At 37.3% G+C, this 20,246-nt stretch overlaps 1 protein-coding gene across 1 annotated transcript in view; it reads left to right on the forward strand.

Annotated features, from left to right (window-relative positions):
- AGMO (alkylglycerol monooxygenase) overlaps nucleotides 1-20,246 on the forward strand; it is a 190,526-nt gene that overhangs the window by 9,977 nt on the left and 160,303 nt on the right. Inside the window, exon 3 of the mRNA XM_021538314.3 lies at nucleotides 9,414-9,565. Within this exon, the coding sequence (XP_021393989.1) occupies nucleotides 9,414-9,565 (152 nt within the window). The remainder of the gene's footprint in view (nucleotides 1-9,413; nucleotides 9,566-20,246) is intronic.

Consider the following 20,246-nt stretch of genomic DNA (forward strand, 5'->3'; position numbering starts at 1 on the left):
TAATTTGGGAGAAACTTGTATTACTATGTTTACTCCCAGGATCCTAAATGTTAGTAAAAAAATTCTGAGAACTTTTATTCTAAATAAATAAATAAATAATGTTTCTAGCTAACCATTGCCAAGAGACTTTAAATGCTGCTTTAAAAATATTCTCCCAAGAGAAAGTTTATTTTGGGTATGAATATCCATTTTACAAGTATGTGCATTATTTCATATTGACCCATTTCTTCTTTTAAAGCAGCAGAACATAAATCAAAAAGTTTTTGGGGGATAACTGAGGTAGGTATGTTTTCAAACTAGTTGGGAAAGCATTTGTTCTTTATGGTCATGCTCAATTGCCAATTTTTAGTGTTCTGCTCTGCAACACAGTTGTAGAGTGTATGAGTGCCTATGTGTATAATGTCTGATACAGTTTGGTCAGTCTTCAATGAACTTCCCAATTTCTAAAGAGAATATTACAGTCTGTATAAATTATTTACCTTGATTTTTGAATCAAGAAGAAGTTGGAGTTCTCTGAGTTGTTGAACATGAGAATGGAATGAGTAAATGCTTTTTCATTAGGTCATGCTAGTAAGTATCTTAAGATATCTACACATTAGCAATAATTAAATCAAAGGAGTACAAATCCTGTTTCTGTTGTAGACCAGTGTATTCGGGTTTGTGCATCATCTGGATTTTAAATAATCTTCTTTTCAGAAGCTGCATTGAAGAGGCAGTTTTGTGTACATTTTAGACCAGCAATACTCCCAAATGAAGCATCTTTGATTGACTGATACTTTTCGTTGCTCATTCCTCCCTCTGTGCCTTCAACGCTCTTTGGCCAGCATCAGCATTTGTGTTGCCCTGTGGTGAAGTGGTTTGGGAAGCAGGTTCAGTACCTCCCCATCACATTAACCCACATCAATTCTTACTATGTCTGCACAATCTTGTGCTAGAACAAGAAAAGGGATTGGAAAAGAGCAAGCCAGGGTTATAGGACAAGAAACACTCAATGCTTTTGTAGCATTACTGAGTTATCTGCTATATAACATATATAAAATTGCAATCTGAAACCAAAGGTTTTCAGTCTTTAAGAGTAACAAAATGCAGAGCTGATTAGAATACACTCGCTTGGTTGGTGCAAGTTATTCACAACCTTTTGGAGTTAGGAGTGTCTTGACAGAAGAGAAAAAAGTTGCCTGCATGGATTTAACCACTTGAAGTATGTGCTGGTTTCCTGAAGTATCTATTAGATACATCATATGTGACTATAGATAATTATAATCTCATAAATTACTGATTATGTTTCTTAGAAGAAAATTTGATACATGCAGTTTCTCATAAATTATATTTTTACTCAAGACATATTAGGTACATTTTTACTTCACATCTGTTTGACTAAGATTTTGGACAGATGTTTGTTTAGAGCATGGTCAGATGTGTTGCTTCTGGTCCAGCTGCCCCCTTAGATCTGCCAACTTAACTGCACATTTAATTGCTCCCTAACCTGGTCCTGACAAAGCGATCTCACTAAAAGCAGAAACAAAAGCCTCCCAAGAACTATAAAAGAGGTGTTTAAGCTCAGCTGCATTCATTTTGACAGAGCCAGGTCAGGGAGCAGCTATGCATGCAATTATGGTGGCAGGTCTGAGGACTGGTAACCACCACACTTAGGGCAGTGATGAGCAGATGGGGCCAAATTGGAAAGGTAGTCACTTAACCTGGTTAAATGGGAAGTGAAGCTGCTGTGCCATGCCATGCCCTTAAACCAACTGAACTGCTGGCTACTGCACTTCTGCCTTTCTTGTACTCACTTATGTAGTCCTCTCTCTCTCTTGTGTTGGTACAGGTGCTCATCTGATCCCAAGTAGAGTTATTTTAGTTCACTCTCTGAGCAAAATGGTATTTGCTTTAGGCAGAGAGACAAGGAACTTGTCTGGTAATGAAAAAGGGGCAGCCAAGAGCTGTCAGGCTTTAGGTTCAGTCTCCACAGAACCTGCAGTCGCAATCATGCCTGCAGCAGATAGTTATGGCAGTTTAAGGCACTATCAATAGATGTGTCCTAAAAATATAATTTTTAATAAGTAACATGCCTGAAAAGACAGAATCTACTCACCTACCTATTCCTCCCACTCTCCAAGTAACACTAGGTAGTTACATTTTTCACAAGAGCACCCTCCTGGCTTCACTCTCCCATATACACTGTTGATTGTTCCCACATTTTGCCAAAGGTCACAGCCCTCACAGCTCTGTTAAAGGAACAGGTTTTGAATTAACTCACTAATCTTCTGTAGGTAAAGTAGTCAGAGTAAGATAAACAATTTCAGTAAGGGAGTAGTGTTGTGCAGGAGGATCTGGTAGGATTTTTAGGACATAAGCCTGACTCTGGAAGGGGATTTTTAAAATCAGTTAAATTAAACTCATAGCAGTGACTGTCTTACCTGAATGGTTTTTGTTTAATCTAACTAGATTTTTTTGTTGTTGTTGTTTTTTGGTTTTTTTTAATCTGGTCTGCATTGATGAGCCAATTGGGACTAAGTTAGTAAATCAGTTACTTCTGTATAGATTTATTATCTTGTGTTCTTACTGTATCACTTTAACACAGTTTATAATTTTGGCGTATATCATGCCATGTCTTCCAGTAAGTCCAAATCCACCTGTGCCCAGTAAAGATGCTAGTGCTTCCTACCTGCTCACTCATGCTCATCACTACCTCCCTAATCCCCTTTTACCATCTGCACCCTTCCCAGGCATATCAGCAGCCTTATCTTCAGAGGTTTAAACTGTAGAATTTTGGTACTCTGGTTCCATTTGTTTGAAGCAGGGCTGGAGAGCATGAGTGGGCATTGCTGCAGCAGAGCACAGGAATATCAGTGAGACAGTGCTACTTTTTAGTAATGACTAGGGAAAGACCTGAGCCAGAATTTGAATCTCTGGAGTTTCTAATGAAATTACTTATAGGCTACCTTGCATTACAAGGAAGGCTTTGGGAGAGCTTGGATGTTCTCAAAGTAATTGACTGAAACAACTGGTAGTCTCTATGTTCTGTAATATTCTGCAGATTGCTGTATTTAACACAAACATATTAGGGATCCAATTACTCTTTTAGGTTGTAACCTCTTAAACATAATGCATATGTTCTACATCCTTAATATTGTGTCATGGTCTTTTTCTGTACAGTGGGGCCAGTAAGTGGCTTGGTGATTGCCCATTCCTAATGTCAGAGCCCAGCTTTACACTTGCCATATTTTTAGAAGCAAAGAGAAGCTGTCAGGGTACATTTTCAAATATACTTGTGCTCTTCTGTGAAGGTACTGTAAACTGAATTTAGACTTATTGAAAATGTGGTATTAAGCTCAGTAGTCTCTGTAGCTCACAAAATATACTGGTTTCTCAAATCTATTAAATGTTGTTCAGATTTTTTATTCCCTTTTTTTTTGTATTTTTGTTAAGCTAAATAGTGTCCTTTTCACACATTTTGAAAAAAACTTGAAGAAATTGCTTCTACATAGAATATCCTTCTGACTGAAGGACATCTCTGCTAAACAATGAACTAATCTTAAATCAGGACTCCACTAGATGGAGCACAGAGCTGGCCAATCTAGTTACTTGGGTCAACACTTATAAATTAGGAAAATTGGGGAAAGTGTCTCTTAATGATTTTGTAAAGCAGTGTTACAGATCTGAAAAGAATAGACTTTCACCACTGTGTATCATGGACAAAAACAAATTATCTTTTTAAAACATTAAGAAATATGACCAAAGGAGTTCAGCATAAAATCTCATGTAAATATTTTTCCTTATTTCATCATTTGATGTGCTATGATGTTTCACTGGAGCTATTTCACTGTATTTTTATAGACCATAGGAACTCTTACTAGTTCCTTTGGTTTTTCTGAATATACCTAGAACAATCTGAATTGAATAGAGTACCCTTTTCTCATTGCTTGTTTATATGTGACCTTTGAGACTATTATAGGCTTGTTCCCAGCTCAAACTATAATGCAAATTTGCTCATTTCAGTGGAACCACCAGGTAGGACTGATCAAAATCTGACCCTCAACTGGAAAAAGGTCCTATTCAAGCATTTGTATTAAAGTCATGTGATACTTGTACAAATATTGAAAAATCAGGAGCAAAAATTGCCTTGTAGGAATATTGTAGAATATTCCAGTCCAGTGTATCCTGAAGATACTGGAATATAATTTACTTTACTGCCCCCAGTGCTGGGCAGGTATAAATAGGTATAAAAAAAACAACTTCCATTTTCATAAAAGAAGAGGAATAAGCTACAGTGCCAGAAGCTCAGTTGTACTGAAGGTTTTAAAGTAGACTTTTTAGTCTTTTAAAGATAACATGTAATTAAATGTGTCTGAAGACCTTTCATAAACTTAGGGCATAATGATTTACTACTGTGGATTATATCACTGAAGGCAATGGAACATCTCATGAAAATATCTCTGTTGTATTTTTAACTGATACAACTGTAAAATTAGTTATTTGTGAGCAAAGATAAACAAGTGACTTGAATTATGTAGCAAGACTAGAACTTCATAAAAAAGTGTAGCACTGTTGCTATTTTTCTTCAGACACCTCTTGCTTCACATTTCATGCCACCCACTACTGTAAATTAATATTAATGTCATAAATTAGGGAATAAAAAATGAAGTGCAACATGAATAGGTTTGGTGAATAAAAGGGCAACTCTGTCAGGCAAAATATTGTGCAATAATGTGTAAAATGCAACTAGTACAAATACCTGGGTCACCTCCCTTTTACTTCAATTTGAATTTTATATTTTCCTTTGCCCTTGAGGAAAACTGGAGGTTTGTATTGTTTAGGCTAAAATGCTGGAGAAGAAAGCCATACTGAGGAAGAGGAGAGTCTTTGATTCAGCCTTTGTGTCTGGTGGGAGCATTTTCTCAAAATGTAGGTGCTATTTCCTGTAATCAAGGATTTTCCAGAGCCTGATAATAATTTCCCAGCTGTATCATTTTGGTGAATTATTCTTTAGCCTTGGGTTTTGCATATTAAGAATGGGAGAGGAGATCATATTCATCTTGATGATAGAAAACAGGGAATAGAACTCCCACAACTCCCTCTCCCTTTCCTTCCACCTTGTGGAAAGTTTGGCTTTGTGCTAAAGTGTGAAAAAAGCCTTGACTGCAGTGTGTCAGGCATATTTCAGCTCGATTTGTGTCAACCCTAATAAGTCAGCTGACAAGGTAATAAATTGGGTGTCTGTTCAAGACCTGGCACCTGTACAGGAAATAAAAGGGGATTTCAGTTGCAGCAGATTTGCTTTGCTTTACAAATGAATCTTTTCTCAAGGCTCGTCTACCTCCTTCCCCCTTCTTCTCTTTACTGAAATCACGTTATCAAAATGTTTATTTCAATTGTGGCTGGAGCCAGTGTTTTATCTGGAAAAGAAACCTCTATGAGTCTCCTTGGAAATGGAAATCCTTATGATTTCCATTCTGAAATAAAATCTTACAGAGAATTTAATTATTCATGTGTCCTGCTGTTACATAAATGGTTTGAATAACTTCGAATTATTAGAAACTGCCTTTGTTCAGCATTTTGAAACTTTACATTTATATAGTTTGAATCAGGCTAGGAAAACAGAATTTATTTAACCCAGGGAAACTGTAGTAGTAAGGTCTCACTATTTTTAATGATAATATAACCTTGTGACCAGGGCGTCTTAACATGCTTCCCTCTGTGCCTGACCTCCAAGGATGCAAGTCTGTTACAGCCCTTGAGAGCACAGCTTTTGTAGGTCCAGCTGTAGGGTTGTGTTTTTAGCTCAGGGGCACCAGGTCAGTTCCCAGTGTGATGTGAGGTGGTGACTGCAATAGTGGTGAGAGCTGAGGCAGTTTCCTTGGACTATTCACTTTTGGTACACAGATCTTCCTCCATGCTCGGAAAAGAGACAACAGTTCCTGTCTCTGACCTTTTCATTTTTGGTGACTGTCCTGGGCACCATGGAAGGAGTTTCCTAAAGATGTGGTTTCAGGCTCTATGGCTGGAGGAAGCAAAACAGGACCTTGTATTATTTGAAATGGGCAGTTGCCTTTTCTTGCGATTGAATTTCTTCCACTTTTCCCCCCTTCATTATCCCATAGGGATCTAGAATAAGTAGATCTTCATTTCCACATGGAGAGTTCATCTCCCAGAATTTCCTTCTTGGACTTTTTTAATTAGAGGAAGTGATAATCTGACCCAGTGGAAGGGGGAAATGGTTTATTAAAAACAAATATTATTACCATTAATTAAAGTACGTATGATCTTTAGAAACAAGGAGACAAGAACTCTCAAGGTCATAACAGTTGCCTAAGTGTGCTTTGCACATCGTAAGAAATTTTTCAGCAGCGATGTTCAAAATCCAAAAAGATAAATCTATGTAATGTATATAATAAAGTTTTCTATACAGTCTGTCTGTTTTAGGATTTATTGTTCTTTATGCAGAGGATTGGACTAGATGACAAAAGCCTTACCTATCCACTTCTATCACATTTATGATTACAACATTTAAATGAGGAAATAAAGTTTTCTTAAGTTCTCCTTGTATATTCAAGAAGTGAAAAAGGAACTTGAGGGGGGAAAAAAGGGGGAATATAAACCTTTAAAACTCCAAGTGAACTTTAGGAATTGTAATTGAATGCAAGCTCTGGTCTTTCCTATCACACTGTAAATTTAAAAAAAAATACTTATTTAAGCAACTCTTCTTTCTCCAGCACTGCCTAGTAATATGATGGATTACTCTAAATTAATTACAGTAATCAGGTAACGTTATGTGCTGTAGAGTTGTGATTCAAGCATGAAGAAAAGAATGTAGAGCAAATTGCATATATGAAAAATGTGTTGCAGGGTTAGCTCAAGGTTTACACCTTCGCCTCAGCCTATGGAAAAAAAAAAAAAAAGAACTCAAGGGTGAAATACTGAAAACTGATCAAAAATGAAGGAAATGTTCCAGGTCACATATCTTTGGATGTACTGCAAAAGCATTATATGTTAATAAAAGCAGAAGAATAAAGTAAGAAAACAGTACCTAATAATAACTGATACTGTATGTTGCAAGAGGTGTTTTAAATTTCCTGGTCATTGAAAAGATGTTAAGAAATGCCCATTTCTTTGTGTTTGAATAATATCAGCTCCCTTCTGACCTGTTGTGAAATGGATTGAGAATTTATACTGAACTTTACAAATTCCTCATGAGGTGAATAGCAAAAATCTGCTTGGACACATATAATCTTCTTTAAAAATATTTATAGAACACAGCTCTTATGAAAATTAAACATGTTCCAGGTGTGTATGGTCAACCTTCTGGACATAGCCAAGTTGTTTTTGAAGTGGTAGATACACCTGTTCTTGCTAGTCAAGAGAAATTCTTCATGGTCAAGCTGCTAAAATGAAATGAAATTTCATGGGGTTTGTTGTGTCTTGGTTTCATTCAAGAGAAAAATTTGTATGATTGTAGTAAAGCTGGGTATGAGGTGTAGGTAGGATGTGCACCTGTGGAAAAAATATTAGTTCTTTTCTTCTGAGCAACAACTACTTGCAGTGCTTCAGCTCTTAGGATAAAATGGTGGATGTGATACTACTATGCTTGCAGGCTCTTATTGGGAGGTTGGGATTTTCAGATGACTTTTTTCTTCATTACTAGTGAAACTAGCACCACAGAAACTCATGGTGTTTTCTTCTAGCTTTATTCAAAATACTTATGGGAAGAGGTGCAAATGCCAGGAGTATAAAATCTCTGAGTAAAGAGATTAAAGCAAAAAGATGGAGTTCAGCTATAGCACAGGGGATGGCTTGTAAGCTCAACCAACCATGTTTACTGAGCTTCCCTTCTGTTTCAGTGCAGCTGCCCAAAAGGACAGGGCATGGCCAGACTGTTTTCAGGGATGTTTTCCAGATGTGTGAAAAAAGTCTTTAAAGGGGAAGGAATATATATCCTTTTTTTAGTTTTGCAGATTCTAGTATTTTTCTGGCCACGCTGTCAAAAATATCAAACTATATCAAACTATATAAATAATAATCTAGCTGAAAAAAAAACTAGGCAAAAAAGGGAGGGTATTGAAAGAAATACCTCAGAAATGGTACTGAGGCAAGAATGAGCAGATGTGACAGAGATGCACAGGGAATCTCTCAGCTGATTTCAATGTAAGGTGAAGTTCTAGATGAGACTAAAGTGAAATAGAGAAGTTGGTCTGTCTTTTGGATGAGATTTTGCATGGCTGAAACACTTACGTGCAGTTTGTTGCCACTTCTATTTAAGTAGTGTCTAGAGGTGTGCTATCTGCAGTGTTCTTTGGAAGCTCCCTGGATTTGTATCCCAGAGTCGTTCTTCAACTATGAATATGTTTTATACACTTTTAAAATCTTGCACAATGTTGTACAAAAGTGTGGCTGATAATTCTTCTACCTCCCCACCACAGAACAGCAGCAGCATAACATCTGAGAAACACATTTTGTGTGTGTGATTATCTCATTTCTTACTCTTAGGCCCTAAACTGAGGTGAATGTCACCCATTGATATATAAAAAAGGGATATTTGTGACTTTTCTATCTTTCCCCCACTTCTCTTTTTTTCTGTTTGCTGATTTTCAGAGGCCAATTTAATTCAGTTCACCACTGTTTCACTACATTTTCAGCAACACAACAAAGGAGAGTAGTAGGAGATGATGTGAGGAATCTGCTACAAATCCTGCTATGGACTGGTTTCTTCTAGAAAATTGCCAGTTTAAATATATATCCATCAGCATCTGAGTCACCATTTCATAGCTACCAAAACCAATTGTCACCTGGGCCATCCCAGTGCCTACAGCCTCTCACCATTCAAACCTGGGTTTAATGCTTCCTGATTCACCCAAAATCTCACCCAGCAAAATCAAAGTAATTTTTTTGGAGGTAGCTCAGGGCTCCAATTGGTGAAATCAGGTAGTAGGGTTCTGAGAGGAGGGCGTGACCATGGCAAGCCAAATTTGTAGTAATCTGAGCAGCTGTGGAGAGTTACTACTAGGTTTGGCCTGCCCATTCCAGCACTGCATTCTCTCCTCTTCTCCTGGTCTCAGTGCTGAGTGTGTGTTAGGCCAGGAACAGCTATCCTGTCCCTATATGGGTTTCTTCCAGTTTTGGGAAAACAGGAACATCATAACACCTGCAGAGCACAGGAGTGCTTCAGCCTTTGAGTGTACCTAATGCCATAACATAGGTGATGAGTAGGTTAGAATTGGTTTTTGAAACCTTGCAGACTAAGCAAAGGTTCTGCTGAAGTCAATAGTAATGTTACTTGACAGAGGTTGAAGAGCTTGGAGACTGGTTTTATGTGTTGTAAAAAGATTTCCAGCTGGTAAATTGTAAATATATAAAATGTTCTGAAATGAAAACTGACAGAATAACTGATAAAAATTTTTGGATCTCTATTTCAGTATTTTATTCAGAAGTATTGAGTTAATTAGTTACATATACGTATGGAATAACTACAGACTCTTTGAACTGCCCTGGGACTCACCATGGACATGGTATTTGACACTTCTGGGAGTGGACTTTGCATACTACTGCTTTCATCGCATGAGCCATGGTAAGACTTTACAAGTTTTTTGTGTTTGAATATGCAAAATACTTTAGTTTATTAATAAAGTGAGGTATTCATTTTTGTTTCTATAGTTGATCTACTCTAAGCATATATAGCTGCTTTTCTTTTCAAGGGTTAGCAAAGAAACCTTTAGCATGGAAAACAGGTAATGCATCATAGTCTATACAGTAAACATGCTTTTGTGGAAGGAAGGAGTAGCATTTGGAAAGCAGTGTAACAGAGAAAGTGAAGCATTGTGAAAAAAAGTAAGGGAAAAAATAGTAAGTACATAAAAATTTGGGTTCAATTTCCCTATATATCTGTATGAAAAATCTAGCGAAGTGCAGATACTATTTCAAAGGGATCTGATGGATGTACAAACTAGAGAGCAGTAAAAAGCAAGGTGGCCAAAATAATGGAGCCTGTGTAAATAATATTAGCCATTTCTGTACATATATGTGTGTCTCATTACATATTTTGGTTCCATAGTGAAAACAAGTATCAGCTCTAGCCTTTTATATCCTGAAAATATATCTGAAAATGCAATAACACTTTCTATAATTCCTAGTTCTGGGCCTGACCTAGAGTCTGTAGCAATGAAATAAAAATATTTTCATTCTTTAAGAGGCTTTGGACTGGGTTTCTCAAAGCCAAGTGCCCAAAGCTTGCAGAAGCTGTGGGCTGTAGTAATGATATTTTATGTAATTTGCTTTCAGAAAGGGAAAATGCTCTGCTGCCAGTAGTCAGTGGAATATATGGAAGTAGGTAAGAAAGGAGCCTGAGCTGCTGCAAGGAGTGGGAGAGAGGAAGGGTCCCTCCCAGGTGGGGATGGCAGACGGGTGTGAGAACAATGCAGGGTGGGTGTAAAGGGATAACAATGGTGGGGGGACGGGGCGGGAGGTGAGGAAGCAGGGGGAGCTGGAACAATGTGTCGAGGGGGACATCACAGCCGGGAGCTGGGAGCCCTGCGTGGGTGTATGGAGACTGGGAATACACTTCACAAACAATGACATTAACAGTGCTGGCAGGGCTGCAGCCTCAGGCTAAGAACTGCACAAGAGCAGGAGGCTATTCCTGTGCTTTAAAATAAAAATAATTGTCTTCAAGTGTTAGAAAATCACTAGCTTGGCTGAGCTTTCTCTGGAGTCAGTGGTAAAATTCCCACTGGCAGAGAAGGGAACAGGGCCATCTCTGCACTCTCTAAAGCAATGGATATATTTCTGTTCCTGAAGCAACTTTGCATTTACTCTTCTCTGTTCTTGTTTTGATTGAATACTTTGGAATCAATGTCAATAGGTGTTTTGGAAATAAAATCAAGCCAATTCTATATGTAATGGAGTTGAAGAAACTTTTAAGAAAATGCTTCTCTTCTCTTAGGAAGGTCAGTGCTGAGCTATTCTATAAATGTTAATTTACTCTTCTTCAGGTTACTGAACTATTGTTTGCTGTTAGATTCATGCTACATAGCAGGGAACTGATGAAGCATTGTAGAAAATCAGTCTTAAGTGGAGATTTTTGTTTAACCAACACTCTTCTCTGGTCACACGATGAAATCTGTAGCATGGCAACACAGCTGTGAAAGTCAGCTGCATTGGAAGTTGCTGAGGAAATTCAGGGAGATAGTTTTAAAAAGTCAGGAAAAATATCTTTTCAAATTCAGAAGAAAGGGCACTGGAAAAGTTGCTGGTACAAGCAGACAAAAAACACCTTTGCACTAGAAAGTGACAGGGCCTGGTGATTCAGGCTTGGATCCTACAGCAAAGTTAAAAATTAATAGCACATGTATATCCCAGGAAGTTCAAGCTGTGTGGGCTAGCCCTAATTGTTTCAAACTGAAAAACTAAAATTCAGATACATTTTTGAGTTGTTTCTTAGAACTTGATACAATTTTGATACTAGGAATTATCATCATCATATAGCTTTTCCCGGCTTCTAGCAATAATTTAGTAGCTCAACCCCTTGACATTTTTATTACCTTATTTCATGTTGTCCATGGATAACTAGATTTTTCATTCTAGTATTTCATAAATTGTCTTGAATCACTACAGGTTTTAAAGTTTCTTCTGTAGTAGAAACTCTACTTTGCAATATAAAATTTTTACCCAGCATTTGAGGAGATATTTTTTCCTCTTCACTATATGCATGTAATAGCTATTATCCTAAACTGAAGTTATACAGCAACAAAAGGAAGTATTTTTAGGTGTGATCTCATTTTGCAAAGGATAGAGTTATTCTAAGTATGTACTTGTATTTTCCATTGTTTGCAGTAGCCACTGAAAGGTTAGAAAATAAAATGCTTCACCACTTACTCCAGCATTCTTCTGGGTCTCATCCAAAAGCCATGGCAGTCAACGGTTCTACTTAGACACTGCTCTTTCTTATGGCATTTTAATGAATTTATAAATCTATGTTACTTTTCCCATTGTTTCAGTAAAAACACCCATTATGGCTGTACTACTAAAAAAAGTATGCTATAAAATCACAGGTTTTCCTTGAAAACATTTTTTTAGGGAAGGATATGTGTGGGTTTGAAGGCTTTTTACCAGGTATTTAAATCTAGCATATATGGATTACTCCTCAAGTTTCCTCTCCAGGTGCAGAGACCTTGTGGAGTTAGTCCTGCTAGTCACGGGGATTTGGTGGTCCCAGAGCAGCGCTGAGCCACAGCACACCCTCCCCGTGCCCTGGCCTCACGGATACTCCTGTTGCAGACAAATAACAACAGCAGTAAGGAATTTGGAAACTCTGGAAACTGATTTCTTCAGCAGCCACACCTTTTAATCACAGGGGAAATCTAGAAAATTCCAGATCCGTGCAAAAACACTGGTGCTGGTGCAGAGCCCAGGTCCTGGCTGCAGGTGTCTGATGCCCAGCTCTGGTGTGGAGGGCTCTACTGGATCCAGGGCCACCCCTGGCCTGAGCAGGTCCCTTGGCAACAGCTGTGTGTTCAACCCTCTGCTCTAGTGGGGGTTGCAAGGCTCTGTTGCTCTGTAACGGAGTAGTTTTTGATCTACACTTCCTGGAGGATCGCATCCTGCAGAACAGAGTGTGTTTCTGTCAGCTGAGGGAATCTCTCCTCTGTCAGGCCCTGGAAGAAGCCGTCTCTTCTCAACAGCAGCTTCTAACACCTCTTCTTTTGTTCTCCTTTACTGCTGGGGAATTTCCATTGCTTCAGCGTCCCTCCCCTCAGACAACCTGGGAGAAACGAGTTTCCTTCGGCAGGGCCAACCTCCGCAGCAGCTGCATTGTTCTGCCTGGGCCCCGCTGGCCGGTGTCAGCCGCTCGCCCCATTGTCCGCTGGTGGCTTCCAGCCGCCCTGCGGGATACGTGACACGGTCCCTGTCAGCGAAGGGCCGAGCCAATATGAGCTGATGGTTTGAGTTACATCTGAGGTCATAAAATAGACCTCAACTGGTGAGTATATCCTCAGCAGATTCCCCAGCTGCTACATAAAATTTCAAGTTAATGGTGTGTCTCTTAATAATTCTGAATTTATTTATAGTGGATGAGAAATGAGCCTTCTACACCAGGTGTATTGTAAAGCAATAGAGTCCAAGCTTCTCAGATTCCCCCACCCCGTGAGACTGACCTTTTGGCCAAGGCCAGCTTCTGAAGGGTCAGAGGACAAAGAAAGAAACCGTGAAAACTAATGTTGGCATTGTCCTTCAAAAGACCATGCCTCAGACTGTGACAAAATGTCTCAGCTGAGGGTGTTGAGAAACTTTTCTAAGGCTTCAAATAATTGGAAGTTTTGTGAACTTTTCAACTCCTGTTTTAAAGAACTTCTTTTAGAAGGGTGTTTCTCTTAGCCATGACTTAAATTGCTTCTGCCTCTTCTCCCTGTGAGCATCTTTTGTTACAGTTCCTTCAGCAGCAGAACTGACTTCAGAAGTTTTTGGCTGCTCTTTCCTATGCCATGCTGCAGTTCACAACCCACTCAGTTCTGAAAAAAATATCACGTATGGAGACTGTGTGCATAAGATCACTGAAATAAACCATGTTAAAAAACAAGGTTGTGTTGCATTTCTTTCTTAACAATTCAACTCAGTAGTCATAGGGTCAGCTTAGCCTTGGAGCAGGATATAAGCCAGATGTGCTAGCTGAGAATCTATGGGATTAAATGGAGACTTGAGAGAGAGCAGACAATTTTCTGAGTCAGTAGTGCACAGGCAGGTAACTCATTGTTTTATAAGGAGCCAGAGTGGATAAATTGGCACAGATAGTGTCTCAAGATTGATGCAGTTAAAATCACTGGAATGTACAACAGTAAAGTCCATTCCTGTTCTTTCTGATAATTACATATGTACTGTGTAGTAATATTAATCCTAATGTGTTACTGGATACCAATGCAATACTGTGTGTTGTTACATGAGGAGGTGAATTTAACCTCGTTAGAAGAAACCACAGCTCAGAGGCTCAAAGTCTCTTCACCATCTATATTTGCTGATCATTTTTGGAGGGTGTACTGAAATCATATGATTGTACTGTCTTTATTTATCTGACCCATTCCTGCCTTTGAAGTGCCCCTTTCATCTGCATTTTATAATGTACTTGTCTGAACTAAGTATATTAACATGGACTTATGTAGATATTGTATTAACAATTGATACTATATTGAAGTAATTTTTTATTTACAGGGTTTTGGATTTATGGGAAGTTCATTATAATAACATGACATCTGACTTTTCTTACAAGATTTGCTTTTCAGGAAATCTGTATTCCCCTAGAAATACAGCAAATTGTGATGCTCTTTTACATGCCAAGGGGAGACAGGGTTGAGTGGTGGTGGTATTTTTAGGCTTATTTTTACCTGTAGGAAAATACTGTTGTTTACCTGACTAGAAATTCAGTACCATATTGATTATCCAAAATGAAACAAGTTTGATTTCACCCCAGTGAAAGATAGAAAATGTTGGGAGCTGTCAAGTGACTGGATGAGGCTCTGTTCTTTTTCTTGTCACAGCTTGTGTTGATTGCAAAGGGAATTGATACACAGTCATTAAGAGAAAAATATTCCCTTTTTATGAATGGTACAGAAAACATTTTTTTGCTGTTGTTTTTTTCTTATTTTTTAAACAGGCTTATGAGAGCAGGATATTAAAATTCTGTCCTTACTAGCCTCACAAAATTAGCAAAAGCAGTAGCTGATTGTCATATTTTCTATTCTGTCTTCTGATTGATTCTAGTCTAATACCTGCAGACAATACAATATGAATTAAGATAAGTACATGGTTCAGGTGATTATGACTCATTAATTTCTATTCAAGTTGACTGTAAATAAAGTACATAATTATTTAATTTCTATATATTTGGTTTTGTAACTTGTCTTTTACCATTCTCTTATGTTTTTACATGAAGAGGTGCTCCTTTATTATGTGTCTTATTTTTTTTGAGTCAACACTGAATTTGTAGAAGACCAAATTCAATCTTAGCAAATCAAGATATTGCCATTCGTTTTCATATTAAAACATACATTTTCTTGAGAAAGTTCACTGGAAAACTACATCATCTGCAATGAGGCTTCCTGATATGGAATGTCTAGAGTCCAATAAAATTATAGTACCCTGCTTGTATTGTTATTGTTCATAACAAGTTCCTGTTGTTTGAAATACTTACTTCTTGTATACTGGCAAGAATAATGTCCTGATATGAGGTGAGATTGGCTCATTTAGTCTGTTAATTTTATTGTGGCATATGCAGATAGCTAAAGCCTCTTCCTATTTTACTTCACATGTGGTGACATAATAATTGACTTTCTGAAAATTCTCTGTAACCTGAAGAGCTCAGAAGATGGAAATAACATGGATTTCACTAGAGAGTTTTTGCATAATTTTAATTTTTGAATATCCTAAAGACATTTATGTGTGAATGGATTTTCTAGGTATTTTAAATGTCAGAGATAATTAAGAATAATGGTAGTAACAAATCTGCCAATAGGTTGGATGTCAGACAAAGTGATTGGCTGCGGATTTTTTCCTCTTTCTAGCTGCTGTAGGATGTGGTCTGGAGTGGGAATACAGTGTAGTGAAGGGTAGGGCATGGCTTTTTGTTATAGGTGAGGAGTTCAACTCCATGGTCTGGATTCAACACTATGCTTGCCATGATTCTTATAGGACTTCTGTAAATATCTTGTAATTGGTTTTTTTCCCCCACAGGATACTGGGAGAGAAAGCCCTGACTGTTCTGAATTAGACCTTGATAAAATACAGAAACAATCTATTTTTTTTTTTTTTTCTGATTCCAGAGACAGTATCTTTTAAATATCATGAAATACACGGTAATGAAAGTGTGAGCAGACAATATTATGACACAATTTTTATGCCAAAATTCAGGTGCTAATTCCATTTCCTCTCAGCACTATTTGTCTTCTTTCAACCTCCCGCCATGAAAAGACCTGGCAAGCTCCCCAGTACAAAATGAAAAAGAAACTATTCCTCTGTTTTCCTTGTTTGTCATTTTATGGTTGGGAAAGTGGCCAGCACAAGGTTAATAATCTTTTAAAGTATTATGTATTTTCCTACTTTAAGGATTTACATAGTACATTGGCATTCTAGAGGCTCTCTATGTAGATAGGATTTAGATGTATGGGTGTCCAGACTGTAGAATTTCATCTTTTTTCCTGTGTGCAGTGCCTGGGTTTTTCCTGAGTGCACAGATTAAGGAAAAAGTTCTGGATTGGCTTGTACAAAAGCAAGTTTGCAAAATGCTTTTTAAGTAAAACATTAGAAAATGTGGTGAAGTGGGAGAAGAAAGTTTGTTATAAATTAGCATGGCTTTGCAATTCAAAAAATCAGCTGTCTTCACACATCCGTATCCTTGGCTATTGCTGCCCTCTAGGCTGTGTTCAAATTTTAAACACAGAAAAAACCCATTTCGTCTGAGTGGAAATGTGAGTATGAAAGCATCCAATTCACTGTGCAGGGAAACAGTTCATATGACAAACTGTTTCAAGTGTGCTGCTGAAAACTAATGAAATTGTGCATAACACTTGTATTTTTTAAGGTGTTACAGAACATAAAGTAAAATGTGAATTATCCAAGTTTTAAAGTGAATCTTTTTTTGTAGTTAGTGTGGAAGAGAAGAAGCTAGTTCTTCTGAATAGTTTGAAGATCTTACTGAAGTTTTGCCTGAAAAAAAGGTTTGAAATAATTCTCTTGTACACTGTTTGGCTTCGTAAATGTTATAGAACCACTTCAATCAGGTGACTTCATCAGCTGAAGAGAGAGAACTGTATGTTTGGTTGGTAGTTCAGCTACGTATTGAAGGAGCGAAGTCCAGCTACGTCTATCTTCTCTTCCTTTTTTTTTTTTTTTTTTTTTTTTGTCTTAAACTTTGAATATGTATCTTATGCTAGAAACCTGGATTTCACATATAAGTGGAAGCCTACCTGAGAATATACATTTCTGTTTACCTTGACTTAATTTGAAGTCAAGTCACTTAATTCAGCTAAAGGTTAATATCTATTTCCTGACGAAGTTGCAAAAATATCACTTAATCTCTGCTCATTTCAAACCAAAACCAACTGCGGTGATTTTGGAAATGCCACCTCAGTTTATGATAGAGCAGCTCTGCACCTCTTGCTGGAGGACTGTGTCACCTCCATGTCATACCAATTTGTTGAAATCAGCAGATCAGCAGTAAAAGGTACTAAATACAACAACTCTTTTTAATCTGTGATGTGAAACTGTGACTTTAAGGATTAGATTTTGAGTAAAAGCATGCTCCATGTAATTCATCAAACAGCCAGAAGTGGTAACTATTTTTTGTCACAGTTTTAAAGTAGAAGCAGAGGCCTAGGGGAATGAAAGGCATTGTTAAAACAGCCCACTGAGACGCTTGTGCTTTCTCTGTTATAAAAAGAAGTCTTTTTCTCCTTCTGTGCTAGTAAAAAATTGCCTGGTCGTTACTGCTCTATCAGTCTGTATAGTTTTAGCATGGAGAGAGAAATGAACAGAACGGTATCTCTGCACTTGCACTCTGAAGCAGCACTTCAGCTAATATGCACTGTGAAGATGCAACTTCAAACAGCTCTTTGAAATTTCTTTTCAAGCTGTGCAGAATTTAGCTTGGAGCCTCTTGCCAGTGTACCTGCAGGGAAAGGTAAGGTGGTTCCTGTGGCACATATGTGATTGTTCGGCTGGGACATGTGAATTGGTGACACAGACCCAGTACTCCTCCTGGGCAGGTGTGCTCCTCTAAAGAGTTTGGAATCACATTTCAGTTCCCTGGCAGGATGTGGCTAATATGTTCCATTTCTACAGTATTAGGACCAAGAACAATAAGAAATTTAGAATACATTTTTAACCCAGAATAAAAGTGCACTCCATCCCAAGCCCCAGAAGGCAAGCTGTTTCTTTCAGGATGTTACTCAGGTTTCCAGAAACTCGATGTCTGTAATAGTTTTCCTTTCTTGCTAAAAATCTAGTGAGGCCATTACTATTTAAAATACTTTACTTTACATTTCAAGATTGGCAATTAGCATTTAAAGTGTGTCTGGAGCAGAAAAACCATTACTGTATCTGGGCAATGCTCTTTGCATTGTATGTTTTCGTCAATGTATCTTTATTGCCTTGATAAAGTATTTAAACTGCCAAAACTGCTTTTTGAGTGTAGGAAAGGCAATCTTTTCTGTATCACACTCTATCTAAATTGATAGCATGCTGGTGGAAGATGCAACTTAAAAAAAACTATCAATCAGATTTTTACCCCTTTTCCTTTCTTTTTTAGTAGCTAAAATTATCAGTAAATCCTTTTCTGGTACAACTTTTCTTTTAATAACCAACACTATTTCTCAATTAATTTTCCTCAAGGATCAGTAAATGTCAAAGGTGAATAAATTCATCAATGCTAACTATTTTAAAAGTAAAATTACTTTTTTATTATAAATGAAGAGGTGCAAAAGAATGTCAACATCCTGTTGCAAGAAGATACCTACCATGTTCACATGTAAAAAGTTGTATGAAAGACGGGTATCCTAATTAGGAGTCACTGTTTTATGGTCTTTATTAGCTGGATTTTGTAAAGTACTTGCATTTAAGGACTAGATGATGGCCTTTGGGCTACTTATTTTGAGGGCTACATGGGAAAGAAAATTTCTTTTTGCTTCTGGGAAACAAAAATCATGACTGATCAAATCAAATTGGTATGTATGCATGAGGAAGTGCAAGATTTTGTGGGGTCCAGGAGGAGAATTCTTGATTCTATCTAGTTACTAATTTTTCCAGAAACCCTTAAAAATTTTCATTCTGAGAAAACTGTGGACATTCTCCGTCTTTCTGATGAGGACATTACACATGCTGACAGTAAAATGGCGTGGCTATTGCTACAGACTGTGTAGTGCAACTACCTGGACATGTGACCTTTAAAACACAGGAGATTTGCCTGTGCTACTTTTAACTGCTATAAAATTAGAAGAATTCCTTTTGATTTAATGAGCAAATATCGTAAATATCACTGTCATTATAAGCATACCTTGCCATTTTGTTTTTGTAAGCTCAGGAGGGTCAAGCTATTGCTAGGTATGGAAAAGGAAGTGCAAACTCTCAGCCTGTAGTAACACTATGGCATGTGACATGTTTTCACAAGGAATCATTTCAGACATCAATGGTGTCATGTTCATGCCTTCTATCACCTGGTAACTGGCCTGTTAAATTGAGTCAAAAAGGTAGTATTTTATTGATTTTACAGCAGTGGTAAGGAAAATATATGCTTTATATGTGCATCATATATTTTACATGCTTTTATGCTTTATTTTATTTTATTTTAAATTTTAGTCACTATTAACACATACAGATACTGAGATCCTAAAATTCTGTAGTTATAAAAATAAAATCTTATATTTTTCAAAATTGGTAACCTATACTGTGTTACAGAAATAAAAATAAAAGGAGTTTTTCACCCCAAGCTATCTTTTAACTTAATGTACTTATGACTGGAGATTAAGATACAAAAAAAATCCCCAGACAATATAAAAAAGGAACTCTTCCTGAGTTGTTCATTGGCTAGAATGGATGTGAAGCAGGAATGGGCAAACGTGTCAAAGCCAACACTCAATTCTTTCCTACTATTTCCAGATTTGCTATTCTTCTGATGTCTCTTACCCACTCAACATGGCTTTTTTTATTATAAATTTTGTTTTGCTACTTAAACATGTGGGGTATTTTTTAGTTGATTTAAAGTTGAAAAATATATCTAAAAATATTATGGAAAAATTCAGAATTTAGTATGTAAGCTTGTTATATCATTAGCAGATTCCCTTGGACCATATCGTTAAAAGGAATCTGAGTCATGAACACTCTGCAGCATTCCTATTGAGCAAACGACAATATGCAAAGTGCTCTCAGTACACATATAAAATAAATTTACACTAAATGATAGAATTTACCCTCCCTAATATTATTGTTTGCTTTTTTGTTTTTAAATATGGGTATGATTATTATATTTGCCTCTCTTGTAAAAGCACTTCAACTTTACCAAGCAGAGTTAAGTTGGAAAGCATGAAGCTGGTTCAGATAAATTATTGGGAAGAACTGCATGCAACCTCAGCTAAACAAAAAACTTCAAAAAACTCTTTACATTGTTTGAATTTTTCATTTCTTTTCTGAAATTTTTTGTGAAGCAGTTTCAGATTGGATATCGGGACATAGATATGGAAACTTTACAGCAGTGTCTTTAAATTACTGAACAG

Source organism: Lonchura striata, chromosome 1, assembly GCF_046129695.1.
Source record: "Lonchura striata isolate bLonStr1 chromosome 1, bLonStr1.mat, whole genome shotgun sequence".
Taxonomy (NCBI): Eukaryota; Metazoa; Chordata; class Aves; order Passeriformes; family Estrildidae; genus Lonchura; species Lonchura striata.